The sequence below is a fragment of the Sphaeramia orbicularis genome, chromosome 3 (genome assembly GCF_902148855.1).
Source record: "Sphaeramia orbicularis chromosome 3, fSphaOr1.1, whole genome shotgun sequence".
NCBI classification, from domain to species: Eukaryota; Metazoa; Chordata; class Actinopteri; order Kurtiformes; family Apogonidae; genus Sphaeramia; species Sphaeramia orbicularis.
The window spans coordinates 38,470,607-38,493,066 of NC_043959.1; the positions used below are offsets into that span (position 1 = coordinate 38,470,607).

The following is a 22,460-nucleotide window of genomic DNA, read 5'->3' on the forward strand; positions in this document are numbered from 1 at the left end:
AGCAGTAAATATTATCTTACCGTAAAAAAGAATAGTTAGTTCAAATGTGAGGGCTAAACACATGACATGAGAGGTGACATTAGGCAAATGCTGGAATTTGACAAAAAACATCACAGTACATTATGTGGACTAGTCTGTAGCCTAAAAATGAAGAAGAAAATAAAACTTTTCTCATGAAATAACATTTCATTGTCCTCAAAACAAGAACGATAAATGTGTGCAAACATACGGAAAAACTGCACAAAACACAACAATGATTATCACTGCAATTACTTAAATACCTCCTTTGTCTTTGGCTCATTACTCACAGGTGGTCTCTCACTCTCAAACTTTTCTATGCTCACCTCACACTTCAAACTGTTGTTTTTTGCTAACTTCTTTCCATGAGACATGCACAGGCACAAGCACTCTTTTTTTTCTGCTCGAACATTCTCCTCCTGCCCAGTGCCTTCCCTGCGTCGTTAAATTGACAGGCAATCGGACACTCCCTCCTTGAAAAAATAAAAAAATAAAAAAATAAAAATGAATGGCTCTTACAAAGACTCGGTTCCCATCGTTCATTTCAAAGAGCTGTTCAAAAGATTCGATTCGTTCGTGAATGTCACATCACTACAATTTGTTTTTCATCTCTTAGTTACCTTGTTAGACTTCCTTATCCATGAAAATATTGGTTTTCATATTTCGTATGTGAGCCTCTGGGCCTTTTTTTCTCAGTACAGTATACCCCTCGATGTGCACTCTGCAGTCACCAACTCTATACTGAATTGGCCTCACGTGTGTGGACATGCCCGTCTTTGCTTGTTTTGTTTTGTGCAGGTATACTGGATAACAAGACAAAATGAGAATCCCCAAAAGCTCACGATCGTTAGAGGAGCTGATTGTCAATGTGTTGCTGAGTGCACTGATGATTCAGTTTGGGCTCTAATTATTGCTTTATGATCTTATTTTTATACTGGGTGAAGTCTATCCTAATACACAAAGGTCACGATGTCATCAGAGCATTTCATCACTTAGTGAAAAAAATGTTTTTATATTATTTTGGTTGAACCAGAGTTCCAGAAAAAGTCAAAAAAGCCTTGATGCAATCCATAAATTTAATGTGGTTTCATTTATACATTTAAAACTAAACTGGTCGGTGCTGATCCTAACACAAGAGGAAGGTTAAGGAATAACTATTATTACAACATAGCTATCACTGGTCTACATGGAAAATGCTTCCAGAATAAAAGTAATGAAATTTTACCACATGAGATCACTGATAAAGAAAAATCAAGTGCAAAAATGCTGGTGGCTGAACTTTCCAAGATACAGCCTTGGGTCAAAATGTGAAATTCAGAATTAACGAGAGAATGGGTTTGACTCAAAAGGAATATTGTCTCAGAGCTACAAGACTACTTCAAAACACTGTCTGCAATTAGAATACATTCACTCCTACAGGTTCTATTAGTGGAAGATTTATAAAACTATTATATAAATGTACATAAACCAATATATATGTGTAATAACACTTAATCATATACCTTGAAAACCATCAGCAAACCGGCACTTTTGTCATTATTTTCCAATTATCTTATTAAAATATGTACATTTAGCACATTTAATCTCTGAAGCAAATCATTTCTAAAAAATTGTAGACCAGTGTATTTTGTGTGTTTACAGTTGCTAAAACACTGATGCCAATAGTGTTCAATCCAGTCAGTGAACCATCTCATACAGTGTACACGCAGGATCCACAAGAGCCATTTATAATGTGTTAAATCAACAAGTCAATGGATGTAATAGATAGATGGATCATTTTTCTATGTACACAATGAGCTAGGAAAGATACTAAATTAAAGATAAAGAGGCACAAACCAAAATACCAACATTATTTATTAAAAATCATCAATCTGGGATTTTCTAGCTCAGCATGAATCAAACTTAGACATTAAACATCCATGAAATACTGAAAGTCATATAACATAACACTATGTATAAGATTATCTTAGCTCCCTGTAGTGTTATCTAACATTTGTGTATGTCCAGTAGAGTTAGGTGTGGTTTTAAGTAGCTTACACTGGTGATTTAACTACCCAAACTACACAATAAAAGAGATTATGTAAATAACTGTCGAACATTTTTGTTTTAACTTTTCATGCCAACATTGATCATATAATCCATCTTCTGGCACCATGAAAAAACATATGTGGGATTTGCTTCATATAACAATACAACATCTCAGTTTCTCTAGCTGCAGCCGAGGGATTATGGTCAGATTGTACATTCTTGTTTTCACCTCCATAAACAGGATTTTGTTCATCTTTTTCTTTCATACAGTAATGATTGGTTGTGTGGGAGCTTGTCCTAATTAGATCTGTTTTTCAATAAAACAGTATGATGTGGTGAAACAACTGGAAATCTGAGGGCTTATTATCATTCCCTCCAGGAAATAGACGCGTGAACCAGTTAGACCTGTGCAATGCCAAATAAGAGAAGTTTATTGATAAAATTACAAGGATAGTGTGCTCATTAAGGAAACCCTGTATGAGATAAACAGATTCTTTTCATAGTGTTTTCAGATTCTATTTCACTTGTGGACATTGTTCCAGGGTTCTGCACAGTTTTGTTGTTTACTCATTATCATGTGATGTTATACAATATATTATAATACTACTGCTACTACTACTAATAATAATGACAATACTAGTACCACTAGTACTACTACTACTAATAATAATATTAAAAAACACTTTGCTCATGACATAAAAACAAAACCAGGTCCCAGCTTGAGGCTTCTCTCATTTTCTTTGCTTGTAGTTGAACAGGAACCTTGTGTTTGAAGGCCTGTGTCAACAAAATAATGAAATATGAGCAGTCCATGACTATAAACATGTCTCTGTATCCTGGTGTTTGCTTGGTGGGATGGGCTGTGCAGCACAAATCCAAACAAAACAGAAAATATCAAGGTCTAAGCTTGTAGCTGCATATATATATATTATATATATATATATATTATATATATATATATATAGTATATATATATATTATATATATATATATATAATATATATATATATATATATATATATGTATATATGTGTGTGTGTGTGTGTGTGTGTGTGTTGGATATATGTTGTTTGTGTACAGAATTTGAAACAATGGTAAGTGCAATAGTTCATTCAAGACATGTTCCATTTCTTAGTCTTCTTGTTTTGGAGCAAATAGCTGACATGAGTTGTAAACATTTTCTTCAGTAACTTCAGTTAAAGTAGGATTAAGAAAGATATTTCAACACTGAATATCTGCACTTATCCTCAGCTGCAAAAACTAGTCAATAGCTGCTAATAAAAGACTATTGGCTCTTGATAATAACTATTAAATGAACTATTTGATAATCAGTAATTCATTTTGGTCTAATTTTATACAAAAAAGAACAAATTCTCTGATTCCAACTTCTTAAATGGGAGTATTTTCTGCTCTCTTATCTCCTCTGTAACCAACTTGATTCTTTGGGCCATGGATCAGACTAGATATTTTGGGGATGCTAATATTTACATAGACAAACAAATCAGTTCATCAAAAAAAAAAAAATAGACTGATTGACATTAAAAAAAAAAACAAAACAGCTGCAGCACTACTTTGTCTTACTACACTACACTTCACTACTTGAAGTCTGATGATCATAAATGCAAGTTGTCACACATAATATCGCTGTAAAATAGCTATCTCTATCAGATTCCCACCTGCCACTGCCCAAAGACTGTGGATATTATTAGTACACTTTTTTGTTAATATTGTAGTTTTCTTTTCTGCTGTTTATCCTGTAAAAATTCTATTTTTAAACCATGAATAAAATAAACAAATATGTAAGGATGACGCAGTGCAGGATTTTCCCAGTTAGTGCTCTGAAATGCTGATTAAATATTTAATGACTGAACTGGCATCTCTGATGAGCACCTTGACTCTAATTTCACAGACCATAAATTCTTTATATCTGTGTGTCTCCACATACCTTAGAATAAAATGAACACAGCAGATGTGCGTTCAGGAAAAAAAATCATGGAGCAAAGACAAAACATTTAATGCAAAACTCAAAAGACATTCCACACATAGATCTTTGTCTCCCTCCATGATAAGTTCAGATAAGACACTGTGGTAAACAGCCATCAAACACTATTCTTCTTCTTCTTGGCTCTCTTCTTCCATGACAGCTGCTGCAATAAGACCGGGAATGTGCAGTGATGAATAGATTCTCAATAATAGGAGACTCCTCAGCTAAAGAACACGGCAAATCATTACAGTTAGAGTGAGTTTCTACCTGCATCCATCGACTTCTGTGACTTAAATTTATACGATGCACTTAATAGAAGATAATTAGGGATACATTAGCTGTAAATATGGATTACCAATACAGAATACAAAGAGGTTCTTCATCTGTCATTAATCAAACAAAGCAAAACAATGTATCGTTTCTCAGCTGTTACACCATTTTACAAATGCGTTTTAAGATAAGATAAGATTGTGTAAAGAATATACAAAAATAGCATTAAAACTTTACAGACTATATACATATTTACATAAGGAAAAATATTGGCATCAGAATATGTGATTTAAGAGCATAATTTAGAATTAATTTTCTATTTGCTAAAAAAAAAAACAAGCCAAACAACAAAAACAAAGAAAAAGCCAAGATAGCAAATACATGACAATACTGTAGCTGTGATAGGACTGAGATGGGTCATTTCTCTGAAAAAGTTGCATTAAAAAAAATCCAGGTTTCTTAGCCTTGGATGTGAATGAGCTATATGCATAGGTTTAAATTCTTTTTAAGTTAATCTGATTGAACAAAGGAAGCACAAATACAAATAAATGTATCTGGTAACTGGTTTTAATGAAGCTTACCACAGCCAGCTTACTACATTTGCAGATGCAGCTAGCAGGTAACTGACAAGCTATTTAGGCTGAACAAGATGTAGCTCCCAAAAATAAGAAAAAGGAGCAGATGTAGTGCCAGTGTTTGGTCCAGTGGGGCTGTATTGTTCCACTGCTGCTGCTTTCCAGAATATAGGTCATTATGTCAAACACTGGCATTACTGTTGTAATTCTGAAAAAAAAAAAAAAAAAAAGTTTGAAACAGGGATTCACACCCAAAATGCTTATGCATTTAGTGAGGTGAAAAATGTATAGGTTTTTTTTTTCTTTTTTCCTCGGTGGAGGAGGTGGCATACAGAGAGGGTTCCACAGGTCGTTGCAGGTGAATCATCTGTTGTTGAAAGTACACAGAAGAACACGTTCAGCGTACACATTCTTACATTTTTGAACAGGCATGAACGTATTTATTTTTCTGTTCACCACACTTTTCCATACAGAATTAGCAGATATAAGTCAGAGGGCTTGACTTCAAATGTTACAGCTAAAGAGGAGATGTGGTTTTCCTGTGCAAATGCTAACTGAAAAAAAACCTCACAGACCAGAAGTGACAAAGAACCTGACTAAGAACATAACATTCTGATAACTTCAGCTGAACTTAATTATCTGTGTCGTGTTAACAATGAATATTACCCCTCAACGTACATTTCAAATTGTGAATAAAACAAAACAAAAAACAAAAACATCTTAAGCAGGAAACAATCACAAGTAAATGTGAACTCTGTCAAGTTGTACACTTCACCCATTTGTGGCATCTGTACAGAATAATGCTTTATAATGACTACAGATATTCCAGTATCTTTAGCACCACTGCAGAATAGAAAGAAATACAAAATAGCATAAGTAGCACAAAAGAACATGTAACCTCTACCTACTATATCGTATATTATCTCACATTCATTAGCACTGGAGACGTCCTCAGCAACACGGCCATTTTGGGTAGCAAGATGAACTGTCCAACAAAATGAAAAAAGACAGCAATAAATCCAGCTCCTCAAATAAACTGAAATAAAACTGCATAGTTTTATGTCATAGTTTGTAGGTAATTATTATTTTCATTCTTACCCAAGTCCTCCTCCTGCTCGCTAAAAGAGTCAGCTGATAAATAAAACACATTCAGCTCCATTAGAATAAGTATGTATAAGAGGCAGTGAATGGGTTAATTAATAATTGTTTTAACACCACATCATCTCATACATATGAGTGTAATAGATTTAGAAGATAATGAAAATAACCAAGTTAAAAAAATAAACAAACAAACAAACAAACAAAAAAAAGCAGAATTAGCAACTCTAAAAATAAATGTAAATCCGTTGCTATGGGAGTTTGTTGAAACTGAATAATATAAATGTAAAACAGGGTAGGAGCTGTGTACATCAACAGAGGATTTGTTTTATGTTTGCAGAAGAGATATGGGTCAGTATATATTGAGAGACTTTTGAAGTCCATGGGATATATCTGTATACATCTTTATTAAAAGAACTAATGTTTTATGTTCATTATAATCTTGTCTTTAAAAATCCATAATTATTTAATTATGGATTACACAATCACTTATTAATAGATGATTAATAAATAATAATAATAAGTAATAAATTACTTGATATACGAAAATGTCGACTAAATAACTGTCTGAATTCAATTAACAACCACTTTCTAATTATCTAAACAATAATAAATTGAGCTTATTCAAAAATTGCTTTGATGTGTTCTTTTTATTAAGTTGAGATAATCATGACAGATATTTAATTTTTGCAATATATCAAATTTTATATGGAAAAGAACAAATTATTTGTTGTATTGTTGAGAAATCACTTTCAAACTAGTTACCTAAAAAACACCTCTTAAGGAAGTGTGTTAATTCAAATCACATGATCTGCTCCACATGATGAACACTGTAAGACTCCAAGGTATGTTCTCTCTCCTCTTTCTTAGGTATTAATATGAAGTAGTGTGTGAGTCAAGTGTGTATTATCGCACTTTTATGTCAACTGTGTTACTACAATATCTTTATAAACAACTTTCATTTTCAGTTCACTCAATTGTATATATGATATTTAGAAGAATATTTCGTATTTCCAGAATGTGACAGATGCCAACAGTCTGTGGATAATCTTATTCATGCGTTCTGGTTATGTCCGCAGCTGGCTGACTTTTGTGACTGAATTTTTTACTATCATGTCTAATTATAATTGCCAGGAAAATTAATCCAAACCCCTTGAGTGCCCTATTTGGATTTTTATCGGGACACCTTCCCTTTCCACCTCTCAAAGTAACTCTCTTGCATTTATGACCATTATTGTGAGAAGGGTAATTATCTTGAAATGGAAGTCACCACAGCCCCCTTCCTTTATACACTGGCTCAGCGAATGTCCTGTATTTCCTCAAATTGGAAAATATTAGAACGACACTTCATGCCTCTGCTCATAATTTTCACAAATCTGGAATCCTCTGTTTCAACTAGTCAAAAAAAACGAATTTCCCTTGTTCCAGATTGACCTTTATGTTAATTTTTCCGTCGGGTCATCTTTTTTTCTTTCTGGTTTTGTTTTTGTACACATGTTAAAAAAAAAAAAAAAAAAAAAAAGGAAATTGTGCTACAGTTCATTTTCAGTTGTTTTGTCACATATGATACAGTGCTTGTATTGCCCAATTTCTGCAAAACTCCAAATAAACAAATTTAAAAAAAAAAAAAGAAAAAAAAGAAGAAACTTTCTGTTAAACATGCCATGTGGTGTTATGGTTTTGTTGATTTTAGGCCTGAAAACAACCAAAATATCAACTATACCTGTCAAGTATGTTACCCTGTAAAGGTCAATCAAAAATCCCTCAATTATATACTGAGCCACATACTATTTGATTGATATTATTGTGATGGTTAGCTTTCGATCACATTTTCAACAAACCATGTTGGCTTCCACATCCTCCTCCTCGTTGTGCTCCTCTTCCTCATTCTGTTCCTGCCGTTCCTCTAATACCTCTGTATTAGTCTGCTCATTCTGTGAACTGTAAAGAAAGTGTCACCAGAGAAATGAAGCCTGTTATTATGATTTCTTCAGACACCATCACCTGAACTGGATCAGATCTCACCATGAGCAGCACATCACTGAGGAACCTGTTAAAAGAAGTGAAACATTTTCATTCCAATCAGCAACGAGAAAATATAGCTGAACCTCAAAGAAATATCCACATAACATACAGGGTGGGGAAGCAAAATTTACAATGAACATTTAGTTGTTTTTTCTCAGCAGGCACTACGTCAATTTGTTTGAAACCAACATATATTGATGTCATAATCATACCTAACACTATTATCCATACCTTTTCAGAAACTTTTGCCCATATGAGTAATCAGGAAAGCAAACGTCAAAGAGTGTGTGATTTGCTGAATGCACTCGTCACACACAAAGGAGATTTCAAAATAGTTGGAGTGTCCATAAAGACTGTTTATATGGAAGAAGAGAATGACTATGAGCAAAACTATTACGAAAAAGTCGGTGAAGTGGAGAAGCAACAAAAAAACTACCAAAGCTTTTATTAAAGCTCTCAATCCAAAATCTAAAGGATCCAACCAAATCCATGAGAAAAATGGCAATTGAACTTGAGGTAGACAACAAGACCGTTAGAAATGCAGTAAAATATGATTTGAAGTTAAAATCTTACACCAGAACACCAAAACACTTGTTGACAACAGCAACAAATCCAACATAGCAATTTTTGGGAATCATGTTTATAGGCCGCCTTCTAGCCCAGATCTAAACCCTCTGGATTATGCTATTTGGGGCGTTTAGAACATGCTACCAATAGAACATCACACAGGCAATGTCGACTTTCTTACAGATACTATTAAAGAAGAATGGGAGGAGTTGTCACCCGGATATTTGGAGAACACTTGCGCAAGTTTCAGGAAGCGTTGTGAAAAGGCAGTTATTGAGAAAGAAGAGGACACATAGAATAAACATTTTGTATTATGTCAATTTCTTGTGGCAAATAAATTCTCATGACTTTCTATAAACTAATTGGTCATACACTGTCTTTCAATCCCTGCCTCAAATATTGTAAATTTTGCTTCCCCATCCTGTCATATCTTATTTTTATTCTTATTTTTGATTTTTTACTTTTTTATTTATTTAATGCTATACAAATATTGTGACAGGGGTAACAAAAACAAACAACAGACCAAAAAAAAAAAAAAGGTCATAAAGCATAACATAACATAATAATATATATAATAACATAATAACATATATAATAACATGACATAACATGTATCTGACCTGTTTTGCTGATCACCAAGAGGCACGACCAACACAAACATCACAGCTATGGTCAAAGAAAGAAACAATCGAAGGAACATTTCTCTGGGAAGCAAAAACAACACATGAGCCACAAAATGATAAACATAACCAGGAGCTCCAAAAAGGATAAATTGGATCATCAATTTTCAAAACGTCCTCCTCACCTTTGACCTCGGGAAAACTGAGTTATTCCCTCTGAGCGTCTCCTCATCCTCTCGGATGCATTGGACGGCAGCACCACACAGCTGTAATGACCCGAATCCCTCATCACGGCACCTGTGACGGTGAAAGTGGCCTCCTTCTGTTTGACATTATACGCTTGCACTTGGAGGATGGTGTATTTTTCATCAGGTAAGAGTGAATGAGGTCACATCATCCAGTGTTGCAGGGGGTTCGAAAAAGTACATTTCAACTCAACATCGTCTCCCTCGCCCGCAGTGGACGAACCAGATATTGAAATATCTGCAGGAAGAAAACTGGCTGCAAGAAGAGAAAAAAGAATGGAAAAAAATGACAATTATTTGCTGGTATGTCTGAATATGAACTGAAACTCTTACCTATAACCAGGATCTGAATGGTGTTGTGTCCTCGAGAGGTTACTTCAGAAAGGAATAATCAGTAACGGAGAAAAACAGCTGTAGTTGCCACTGTTTTGAGTTGAAACTCTTTTTATGATGAAGACGGAATCATTTTGATCTTGCTTCTGCTCATTTTATTAATCCCAGAGGTCATCCTTACATAAATAAACAAAGCCTCTGTGGATTTCTTCAATCCAAATGTGCTGCAGGTCACCTAAAGGTTACTGTTCTCACTTATAATTTCTGTTGACCAGAATCTTTGCCGGGAGTATGTCTAAAAAAATAAAATAAATAAATAAAAAATACAGACTTCATATTAATATAAAACCATCATAACAAACAGTGAATTATATAATGTCTTATGATCAAAAAATGTTACCGTTGGATTCACTTTTGACCTGATTCACCAGAAACCTTGAAGAGAAAAAAAAATTATTTCACAGATTTTTTGTATCTTGACCATGAACAGAAACTAATGACTTAGGAGATGTTTTTGTACTCACACAGAATAACAGCGATGATATTCATGACTGTAAGCAATGTAACACCCATAGATGGACTCTGCAGCACACTTTGTGAATCAGATGAAAATGAGACTAAAGTAGGAAACTATAATTAACTTCCTCCTTTTTTTAGTGGAGTTTCTGGTGACCAGCCTCTGTTTACAGCTTTGTGGGTGAGTAAATATACACTATATCACAGCTGTTTTAAGCACTACTTTCTTTTACTCTACTTTAATAATATGTAACATCTTTTTCATTCTTTCCCACCATATTCAGGATGGTCAGTCATCCTTGTAGAAAATCTCCTGCAGATCAGCCACATGAGTTCTGAGTGGGCTTTAATTCATATTCATTAGCCAGGGGTTTCTTATCAGATGTGACAGAGAGCTAATACAGTATCTGTCTGTGCTTCCTGCTAGCATTCAATTAATTTGGGCTGGATTCTCTTGTAATCACAGAGCTTGCCATCTGTTCTGGATTTTATAGTAAAAGGTATCAGTATTATAATGACAATCACACTTTGGATTCTCCAGTTTTCCCTCAAAGATACTCACAGGTCATGTAGGAATCATATCTATCAAACTATCTCATGACATGCAAATCAAATTTATGCGTGTGTTGTTATTCAACCCTAGCGTAGGGATTCTCGTTTTTGTAGCTTGGCTGTAACATTGCTGATGGGTGAACTCCATCCATTAGCAAAATAAAGCAGTAGTACCAATATAACAAACCTCACCCCTCGCACGTATTGTAGCGTATTTTGGCACGATCCAGCTGATGTCGCATGTATATGCATGTGGTGATATCCGTATATCAAACTGTCTCTATATATGTGCAAGTTTGAAGTAAATTGAAACAAAATTGATGGTTTTATAGACGTGTGAAATTTCGCTCATTGTAAGTAAATGGGAGAAGAAAAAAGATTAGAAAAATTCTTTAAAAATTTGAACTTTGACCGACTTTTCCCAAAATGTAAACCACATCTAATCTGGGTCACTGGCAATCTATAACCCAAATTTGGTCTGAATTCAGCCGATAGTTTTGCTGCAACAGACATGTGAAAATTTGCTCATTGTAAGAAAATGGGAAATTAAAAAAAAAAAAAATCATAAAAAATTTTAACTTTGACTTACGTTTCCAAAATGTAATGACACCTGTTCTGGGTCACTGGCAATCTATAAACCAAGTTTGGTATGAACAGTTTTGCTGCTACAGATTTGTGAAATTTCCCATTTTAAGTAAATGGGAAAAAAAAGATTAAAAAATTTATTTTAAAAAATTTATCTTTGACCGACATTTCCCAAAAATTTAAAAACACTAATCTGGGTCACTGGCAACCTATAAATCAAATTTGGTATGAATTCAGCTAATATTTTTGCTGCTACAGACGTTTGAAATTTCACCCATTATAAGTCAATGGGGAAAAAAAGCAGGGTAATAAATGGCACATGCATTTGACCCTTGGAAGCATCTGTCATGTAGTATGTGCGCTGCAGAGCCTGTGTAACAAATGCCAGGAAAACTGGTTAGATGAAGAAAATAGAGGAAGCCAATAAGGTCCTCCATCACTTGTTTTCTGTATTGATTGTGATCGAATAAGCTGAGTTTGCTCCAATGGGGGCCCAGAGGACGTAGAACAGAGTAATAAACATAGCTGCAGCAGATTCTGAAATTACACCTGCACCCCACAGACTGGATTTCCTGTCTAATACATATATACAATGTCAAACAATATCAAAAGAGGCCCGCTTAACAAATTATTTAATGACATTTTGACAATTTATTTACAGATGTTTGTGAGTAAAACAGGCCTGGGTTTGTATTTACAGGAGCGACACCTCTGCACAGTTCACTTTTACAGAATTGTAAAATCGACAAGTCTTTGCACTCAGTATCAGGAGCAGAGCGACTTTCACTTTTTATCTTCACCACTGAGGATATGAAACGACAAAGCATGATGTGAAAATGTGGAACCTTAGAGCTTCACGCCTTAAAACTGTGCAATTACACAGTATTACCACATGATGTCACTCTGTAAACATGATCAACCTCCATTTTTCTATTTAGAATGCATGTAACTTATATCTGTAAAAGACATCACTCATCACATTTATACTAAAGAACCATGTATAAAAGGTTATTTCATACAGAACAACAAATTGAAGCAGTTTTTATACCATAATGGCAATAATTGTACTTGGTAGGCCCTGAAATATCAACAAAATTCAGTGTACTAATTACTGCTTTCTAAATGCCGTGAGTCATGTCTTTCTCATTATGTACAGTTCTTGTTGTTGTACCACAAAAATACATATTTCCATGTACTGTACATGTGTGGTTTTCCAGTGCTTTGGTCACAAGAGAGTCCTTCAATGACATAAAAAAAATGTTGTTTAGAAATACAGAAACAGCACAATTTGCCATCAACAACTGCTGGATAACCTCCAGTCATCTTTGTGTCTGTACTTTGGATCCTCACTGTGTTTTCTCTCCTGGAGCTGAACTCATACTGGTGACAAATGCTGTACAGTATGTGCAACAGTCTGGGGTCTTTTAGTTTTGTCCAAATGACTCAAATATCCTCCCCAAGTAGCAGAGGCTGGAGGAAGAGGCCAGCTGTCCCCAGGATACACACAAGGACAAAAACCCAAAGGAAGATTCTGTCGATAACCATGGCAACGTACTTCCAGTCGTCCTGAACCTGTGAGAGGACGAAAGTGGGAAGAAATTTAAAGCTTCATTATCCTGTCCTTTCCCATGTAAGCATTTGTTATATGGGTTGTAAGCAGAGGTGTCAAGTAATGAAGTACAAATACTTTGTTACTTTACTTAAGTAGAAATTTTAGTTATCTATGCTTTACTGGAGTAATTATTTTTCAGCTGACTTTTTACTTCTACTCTTTACATTTTCACGCAATTATCTGTACTTTCTACTCTTTACATCTTAAAAATAGCCTTGTTACTCCTATTTCATTTGTCATCATTCAAATAAAAAAAAAACAATCCAGATAAATCACGCCATCCAGATAGAGTGAATTTGATTGTGGTTGGATGTGTATAAACATATACCTGACTTTTTGCACCATTCCAATACTTGTATTCATCTGGTCATCATATCTTCTGCTCCATGAAACACATGTTAATGCTCAGTAGTGCACATATATGCTTCTTTAATACATTTGCATTACATTCAAATGGGTTTATTTTCAAGTGGGCATATATGTGGTTGAAACAGGTAGCCTAGTGCATCCAGCGTTTCAACATTAAAGTGGTGGGAGACTTTCATGACCAATTTTTCATCAGATCTTAAAACCTCAGTCAGTAGACTAAGTATCACGAATCTGGAAGTCTTTCTGTGATTACTCACCTGAATCTCTTCCTTACAGTGAACAATTCAAAGTGTCATCCACCATAAACAACCATGTGTTTACAAACAGCTGGGAGGTAACTCAGGCATCTTCGGAATTTTGTCTCACATGCATTATGGGAAATGGAGGGTCACACAGCCGCCTGGCAGCAGCAGCGCAACCATATGATATTATATGGATGAAACAAACACGATGCGGAAATGGGCTGGAGCTCCGCTTCCCTCTATGCATATCCCTCCAGCTGTTTCCACGTTTCAGCCGTTTCCATGTCGTGTTTATTGCTTTTTCATCCTACCGCCAAAATTCTGAAGATGCCTGAGTTACCTCCTGGCTCTGTTTGTAGTGGAGCTCCAGCCATTTCCACATCGTGTTTGTTTCATCCATATAATATCATATGGTTGCGCTACCACTGCCAGGCAGCTGCGCGAACCTCCGTTTCCCATAATGCATGTTGCGACAAAATTCCGAAGATGCCTGAGTTACCTCCCGGCTCTGTTGTAAACACATGGTTTGTTTATGGTGGATGGCACTTCGAAATTGTTCACCGTGAGGGAAGAGATTCAGGTGAGTGATCACAGAAAGACTTACAGGTTCATGATACTTAGGCTATGAGTGAGTTTTACAGATTTGATGAAAAAATTAGTCACCGAAAGTCCCCTGCACCTTTCACATTTTAATGTAACATTTTAGTCATTATGGCCTTTAGAAAAATGTTTTTGGGGAGGTGGGGTAGTGCACTATAGGCCCCTGTGGTGCGGCCTAAGCTTTTGTCTTAATGGCATTTTGTCCCTTGCATTTACTTTTATACTTTAAGTAGTTTTGAAACCAGTACTTTTACACTTTTACTTGAGTAAAAATCATGAGTTGATACTCCAACTTCTATATAAGTCTGTTTAAACCCTAGTATCTATACTTCTACCTGAGGAATGAATGTGAATACTTTTGACACCTCTGCTTGTAAGGCTATACTCTTTGAAAATGGTTTTCCACTTGGGAGCACTCACCTCTTTTGCTTCATTCTGTAATCTCATGTTCTCAGCGATATATTTGACACTCTCAATAGCCTCTCTGACCTCAGGGGAGAGTGGCAACATGGACATTATACCTCCATCCAGAGATTCGGAGCTAGAGCACTGACTTCCACTTCCCACCCCAGATGCACCACCTCCAGTCAGAGCCCCAAGGCTGCCCAGGCCTCCACTCCCACCCCCAGAGTCTACAGGCAGTTTTACGGATCTCTGGTGCCAGCAGGAGTTGCAGCGGCCTCTCGCAGCAAACAGCCCAGAGTCTACAACCCTTTCCTGTGTGTCCACTCAGGTTATTGAGGTGGACAGCCTCTGTGTTGTTCAAAGGCGCTGGCGGTTTGTCAGGACTGGATACGACGCTGGAGGCCAGGGCCTGAGGTTTGTGCTGCTTTTGTAGTGTCCCTGATGAAGAATGGCACCATTGTCTTGAAGGCATCGTGTGAGCATTACCGGAGACCCTCTCTGGGTCCCTCTCCGGTCTGGTCATGAACATCACTCTGGGCAGAAGCCCCAGGAACACAGTCCGCACCCAGCAGGGCATGGTGTGGTGTCTTTGGTGTGCGGTAGTGGACGTTCAACACAAAAACAGTGATGACAATGGAGAGGGTGACGAAGATCATGGTGAAGAGGAGGTACTCTCCGATCAGAGGGATGACCAAAGAGGTGGAGGGGATTGTTTTCTGTTATAACCAAGAGGAAACACAGTTAAAGACAGCAGGACAGAGATGCACAGAGTGACTTTTTCACCACAGTCGGACGGTAGGTAGAAGACGAGGACAGTGAGGAAGGAGATAAGGAGGCAGGGAATGATCATGTTGATAGTGTAGAAAAGAGGCAGACGACGTATGTACAAAGAGTAAAGTGATGTCCGTGTAGATTTCCTCACAACAGTTGTACTTTATGTCATGTTTGTAACCGGGGCGTCAATAATCATCCACTCGCAGTCTCTCCCAGAAGTCCTTGAGGTTGATGGTAGAACCGATCAGCACCAGGTCGATCTCTGGCTTTGTCGTACGTCCACGAGCCAAACTTCATGGTGCAGTTTTGGTAGTCGAACGGAAAGTATGTGACGTCGATCTTACAGGAGCTCTTGAAAATGGCCGGCGGGGGATCCCAGGTAACGTCACCATTGTAACGAAGCAGGGGCCTTTGTTTTATCATCGACCTGGAAATCTCCGACAGCACTGTAGAGATAGAGATAAAATGAAAAAGGGGAAAGAACAAATAACTGTGTCCAGGTAGGAGGGAAAGGACGATGGCGGACACAGAATTAATTGAATACATTGAGGACATAAATAAATACTGATTGCACCATGAAGATATTAATCAAACAAAGGCTCCTCAGCGTAAGTGCAAATGTTTCTACATAGACAACAAAATGACTCATGACTAAGTTTGTCATTATGCAGCAATCTTTCACTGTAAAAGCACCCGAACAATCAATGAAGTGTTTGTGCCAGATTTTTAATTTGTTTTTATGCTCACTTGTTATACAGCACGATATCTGGCTCCATATCCGGTTAGATGGCACTCGGATAAACTCCACCCCACCATAGTCCTCTTTGGATTCCATCTGAGTTTGTAGTCCGTTCCAGATCTGAAGAACAAATCAACATTTTATTTCTATAAAGCTAAACAAACCAGACAACATTAATCCTTGAAAGACCAAGAGTTATTTTTTCAGTGACTTCCAAATGAATTTTTCTCCACATTTAATCTCATTTATTATGTTTTCCTCTGAATTTAGCATTTTTTCGATTAAATTAAAGTATTTTCCTAAGTTTTATTCACTGACTATGTAGATGTTCACAAAAGCTCATAGTATATTCAAAAACTGAGAAAATTGAGGAAAATGGACTTTTTCAGCAACTGAATATAAAAACAAGTATCTATAACTCTTATTATTTGTCAAACTACATGGTTTTTATTAGTGAATCAAGATGTAGCAGAAATGACAGTGCTTTCATATCATTATGGAGCCTATAAACGTCCACATGGGTCATATCTGAACCTGGTGAAAAGCTGAGAAACTCATTTTGCCTGAATTATTTAAGTATATGATAGGATTAGTAGTTCAAAAGTTTATTAAACATTTTTAAATCAGTAGATGCTTTTAGTTGGTGGTGGCTGTTTAGGTCTTTGAGGGCTGAAATACAGATGATACAGATGTTGCTAGGATGATACCTAACAATTTTAGTATATATATTTTTTTGTTTATATTTTTATGATGTGCACACAAGAAAACAAAGAGTACATGCCAACACCATGGAACACTGAGTCAACATTAACCCAGGTTTGTAAACACCATACTTTCAGATTTGCATATTTTTTTTTACGTAACAACTAACAATGAACCAGGACAAACAATACAATGAAAAGAATACTAAGACATTAGTCTGGATAAATAATTAAACTAGTATTTGTATAATTTTGGGACAGATGAGGGTCACTGCCTTACTAAATGACGTAAAAATACAAACTCTGCCTCTCTCTGTAGGATTTCATCTTGTGGCAAAAATGTCTCTTCGAAAGAAACTTAATAGCAAATGTCATGTGATCATTCATAAGATTATAAGAATTTGTTGATCATAACCCTCCAGTTTTCAAGCAACAAAGTTGAATCATAAGCATTAACCAGCGAGGGTACCAATTGGTTCCTCTTGGTGATTATATTTTACAAATTTGACTGATTTCAGTGCATCTCCTGTAAAATGTCCTCATTAATTTTTTTTTTTTTTTTTTTTTTTATCTCCGTCTAGTGCAAATAGACAGAGCTTACGCAGTATGTAGTCTGTGAAGAGATTAAACAGGACCACATGTTCCATTGTGTTTTATGGCCCTTTTAGCCACTGCTTGTGACCCTCTATTTACAAACAAAAGATTGTCATGAGTATCATAAAGATGCCGCAGAGAACTATAAAAAATTGACTTAATTATGACAGTAGTTAAAAAGCACAATGTGAAGCAAGACTTTCTTTTAAAAGCAGGAAAATGTTAGCTCTCCAAGTTGTTTGTGCATGAATGAAGCTGTTAAGTAAGAGGAACCGGGGCTTTTAAGTGTCAGTGCCAAAAGTGCAGTGCAGTTCAGCCTATAGAATGAAAACGGACCCAAGCACAGATGTGTATTTGTTCAAGCAACTTGTAATTGTGGGACCTGGAGACCCACGCTGCCACATCTGATTCCTATGGTTCACTGCACTGTGCATCACGGAGCAGAGGCACCATGTGTGTGACCAACTAAATTAGAAAAGCATCCTAAAGCATGTATGATACTAGTTCTATTTTTGCAGTTCATTGGCATTGAGCCACAAACAAGGATTAAAGAGGTTAAATCATTCTGGTTCGCTTACTGCAGAGGATGGGGACAGAAACATGACACATTTAAGATTAGTTAAAAAATATATAGAAGTAAAGACAATGATTACCATGAAATCTAAAGTGCTTTTGGTTCTAGAAGTTTTATTTGTATAAGGATCTCATGGATCAATTCAATGTTTTAAAAAGGTTCCCTTATGAATTATTAAGACGTCTGTCTAGGCCAGAGGAATCATGTATGACAGACAGCTGGATACGTGGCTAATGCCCTGCTCAAGGTCTGTTTGCAGAGTCATGAACCTAAACTTACATGTCGTAGCCAAAGATTTGTCTCCATGATCTGATTGACTTCATCCTGTGAATAGAGCAGAGGTCAGTCTTAATGTCCAAAACACAAACAAATACTGTTTTAAAGTTCAGAGACAACACTGTCAGAGGAAATCATGCAGTTCTGTTTGCTTGTTCTCTGCTCGGAGGGTCAGACTTCTGTGTGTCCCGGACAAGAGGATTCAGAGCGGCCACACCTGAGTCCTCCGCCCCTGAAGCGTAACATAAATGACAGCTGGAGCCAGAAGGGGTGGTGCTTTGGGCAGGAGGTCACGGCACAGCCTCAACTTTTATTCTAACAATTCAGCAGTAAAGCCAGAGCAGAGGGACAATGAGGAAAGGAAAAAACAGTGGGGGTCTGGCCTGTGTGACTTGACCGTGAACAATCGCATGGCATTAAGCATTTAGTTCATTTAGTGTCCAGGACAGATCTTAGGTTTGACACTGGTGGTAAACGCAGGTGGAAGGAAAGGCCTCCACAGTATCTCTGCTGGATAAATCACGGGGAGAACAGTAACTTCATTACCTTATCAACAAATCAGGACGAGCAGTGCTCAGATGCAGAAGGGGAATGTGTTGTTTGTTCAGGTCATGTGACTTAAAGCTTTGACATTTTTCTTCTGGTGCAGTAGTGATAGGCATAGCACCATAGCACCAAGTTAATGTGCTTTTGAAGAAAACACCCCAATATTTCTGCTTAGATAACCATAATGATTACAGACAAAATGAAGGAGTACCACAATACTGAATACGAATACCACAATTCTGAAAACAGCCTAAAGGAACCATTCCCTGATTGTCAAGCTGAGAGCTGAGGCTGCCAGGCTGTGACCTATGATGGTCTAGATGAGTTATATAGCCCTGCTGTAACTGACATAGAAATACCAATTGCATCTGGGTGAGGAGCACCAGGTGGTGGGAAGTGCAATAATAGTCATCCATCAGCACTTTGATGCTTTGCAGCACGTCTAGACAGCAGAATTAGGAAGGGGCTCGCAAAATGTCCCTTATTTCTTCATCATTTGTTGATCAGACAGGTACTCAATACTTATGTATCATTTTGGGAAACAATATGGTTGCAAACACGGTAAATGGAAAACAAATTGAGATGGGATTAAAGGCTGTGAGAGTGTCAAACTGTGAAGAGGAACACTGCTTATACCTGCAAACATTATTTAGCATTAACTCGTCTTCATGCAAATTTACAAATAAACTGCATCTCTCAAAGCCAACATATATAAAATAAATATGCATCTCCTTTTGCAGTATAAAGCAAGTGCCCTATTGCACACTCCATATATGCCCCCTACTTTTTATTATTTATTATTATTTATCTTATTACCCCACCCCCTGAAGGGAAGGCAAGGGGTATTGTTGTTGGTTTGGTTTGTTTGTTTTTAACACTCTAGCAGCCCAAACTATCAGTGAATTCATACCAAATGGGGTTTGTAGATTGCCAGTGACCCAGAATAGATCTGTAACATTTTTGGGAACAGTAGGTCCAAAGTTCAAATTTTCAGGAATTTTTTTTTAAATCTTTTTTTTTCCCATTTACTTATAATGGGCAAAATTTCTCATGTCTGTAGCAGCAATGAAATTGATTGAATTCATACCAAATTCTGGGTTTAGATTTCCAGTGACCCAGAATAGATGTGGTTACATTTTAGGAACAGTAGGTCAAAGTTAAATTTTTTTATGAATTTTTTTTCAAATCTTTTATCTTCTCCCATTTACTTATAATGGTGTGAATTTCACATTATAAAACATACATTTGTTTCAATTTACTTCAGACTCGGCACATATATAGAGGTAATTGATATGCTGACATCATCACACATATATACATGATGACATCAGTTGGATTGATGCCAAAATAAGCTACAATATGTGCGAGGGGCGGGGTTGTTGTGCCTGTACCACTTGATTATTTATCTGTTATTTATTCTTGGTGAATGTGATGCTGTGCTGGCTGACAAACATGGGAATTAAATTTTTACAAATCTGCTGCAGAGGTGAAGTGAGAACACTATTTGTCTGTGTAGTCAATCTGCATTCAACAAGCCCCAGCTAAAAAAAAACAAAACAAAACAAAACAAAACCTGCCATTAGCTCAAGAGGTGCTCATGTGAAGTGGCAGTGATTGAGTGATGGAGGGTTCCTAAACTGAGAAGTAATCAGACAGCTGACATTCCCCATCTTGTCTCGGCCAGACAAACATCAGCACTGACCCTCTCTTTCCATCTAGTTCACTCTTCGGTGTCACAAAAAAAACTACAGGCTGCTACTGGGCACCTGTGAAGAGCATCTCAGTGTCTAAGATTGCATTCACCTTAAACCATTTTGCAAATACTGACAGAAACACTCTACATCAGTCATATCTGATAGCAACAAACCAATACACAGAGAGACTCCAGAGCTGAATTACAGGTGTCATTCTTATTTATTTCTTCATTTTAGTGACAAATAGTAAAAAAAAAATCTTACTTACCACTTTGACCAGCTGGGACATTGACACCTCAAACTGCACAATGACTGGATCTGACACATTCTCCACCGGCCGTATGTACTGGTTGTAGCTGGAGAATATCACATCGAAGAGCTTGTGTCTGCATCTGAGCAAAAGCCTCCTGAATCACCGCAGAGGGTCATCCATCAGTGCATCAGTGTAACCTCATCCATGCACTAAAGCGTGTTTCAGGGTAACTAACAACAAGGATGATGATGTTTTGTGTGCGTCTCATCACTGATTTCCTGCTGACATTAATTTCAATACGACACGGTTTGGTATTGATTTTTGGCTTTTTTGATTAAATGGCAATGTGGAATTTAAGTTATTATCTGTGAGATTCAATTTAATTACTTTTAATGATGATAGACAGCCAGTAAAACAAGCACATAAAATGATATGGCATGACTGGAAAAAAAAGAAAGAAAAAGAATCAGTTCTCACACAGCATTTTGAAATGACTTAAATATACATAATAATGTGTTTTTCTGTTGAAAAGCCCAAGCAGTTGCAAACTAGCTCAAAGGTGTATACTCTGAACATCACTTGTTCTATATATTTCACTGTAAATAAATGAAATAAATAAAATAATTTACAAAATATTGTTACTTTCTATGCTGTAATAGAAATTAAGATTTTATTTGGCAGTTCTCTAACCTAAAAAAATGTAATCATAAAATGCAGCACATTATTAAAGCAACAGTAAGCAAGACTGTGATGTTAAAGTAGAAGCACTTTTTTACTCACCAGGCAGAAAACGACAGGAAAATGAAAAAAAGTAGGTAAAAGGAAGCAAACTTGGCTCTCATTGTGTTTCAGGTGCCAAATGCAAAATGAATCCAGGGTCAGTGCCAGCAGTGTTCCGTGAAGCAGACAGGAGGAGAAAGTGAGAGGAGTGAAAGCTCGTCCGCAGCTGCCGGGAACCAGAGTGTAGAGGGAGGGAGGGGGGAGATGGAGGTGGAGGTGGGGAGGTGGGGTAGAACCAACGCGCAGCCGCTCACACACTGACTGCACACGGAGCTGCAAAAAACCATGCAAAATCCTGCGCACAGTGTGGTTCAATGAGGGCAACTGGGTACAGGGGTAGGAGGAGACTTTTTTGTGCATAACCTGAATGAAAGCAGTCACAGTCAGGCTGCAAATCAGTAAAATAATTTGGGTTACATTACAACCTGCCCTGTAATGTGATAGCCTCTCTGTCTGCCTTAAGGTAACCTGGCCTCTGGCATCACCTCACCTGAGGAGGAAAGTAACCTCCAGGTGCAATGCTGAAGGCTGCAAAGTGTGATTCTGAGGCTTCAGTTTTTATATTTTATACTGACTTGTACTTTTACTACTTTAATGCAAAAAAGCCACCTGAAAGATTAAGATTTAACCCTTTATCGGGCAAGTGACCATTTTTGGTCATTTCCATAGTCATTACAAGACAGTGACAGCAACAGTTACAGTGAGGACAGTGAGTCAACAATCTCAGGTCAAATGTGGTCCAATGTGATCTACGGGGTCTGTAAGGTCCACCTCTGCATGAACAGTAGGTACCATGAAGTAATGGCACTAATGTAAGTAATGATGTTCAAAGGGAGAATGTGGATGTGGACAGGTGACTGGATCAGCACTATGTTGTTGGAATGT

The 22,460-nt window shown here is 37.0% G+C and overlaps 1 protein-coding gene and 1 long non-coding RNA gene across 2 annotated transcripts; both read right to left on the minus strand.

Annotated features, from left to right (window-relative positions):
• Positions 1-4,783: 4,783 nt before the first annotated feature.
• Positions 4,784-9,277, minus strand: LOC115416967 (uncharacterized). The gene is made up of 6 exons (XR_003935068.1): positions 9,186-9,277; positions 7,999-8,023; positions 7,815-7,914; positions 5,974-6,006; positions 5,780-5,860; positions 4,784-5,242 (listed from the first exon to the last, which is right to left on the minus strand). It is a non-coding gene; the product is annotated as an uncharacterized LOC115416967 (long non-coding RNA).
• Positions 9,278-11,968: 2,691 nt separating this feature from the next.
• LOC115417085 (neuronal acetylcholine receptor subunit alpha-3) lies at positions 11,969-21,712 on the minus strand. Its single transcript, XM_075353461.1, is given in 13 exon segments — positions 11,969-12,988; positions 14,660-14,942; positions 14,944-15,227; positions 15,229-15,369; positions 15,372-15,539; positions 15,541-15,678; positions 15,680-15,823; positions 15,825-15,864; positions 16,166-16,190; positions 16,193-16,277; positions 18,306-18,350; positions 20,811-20,949; positions 21,576-21,712. Coding segments are annotated over 13 exon segments (1,683 nt in total). The 5' UTR covers positions 21,638-21,712; the 3' UTR covers positions 11,969-12,859.
• Positions 21,713-22,460: the final 748 nt, after the last annotated feature.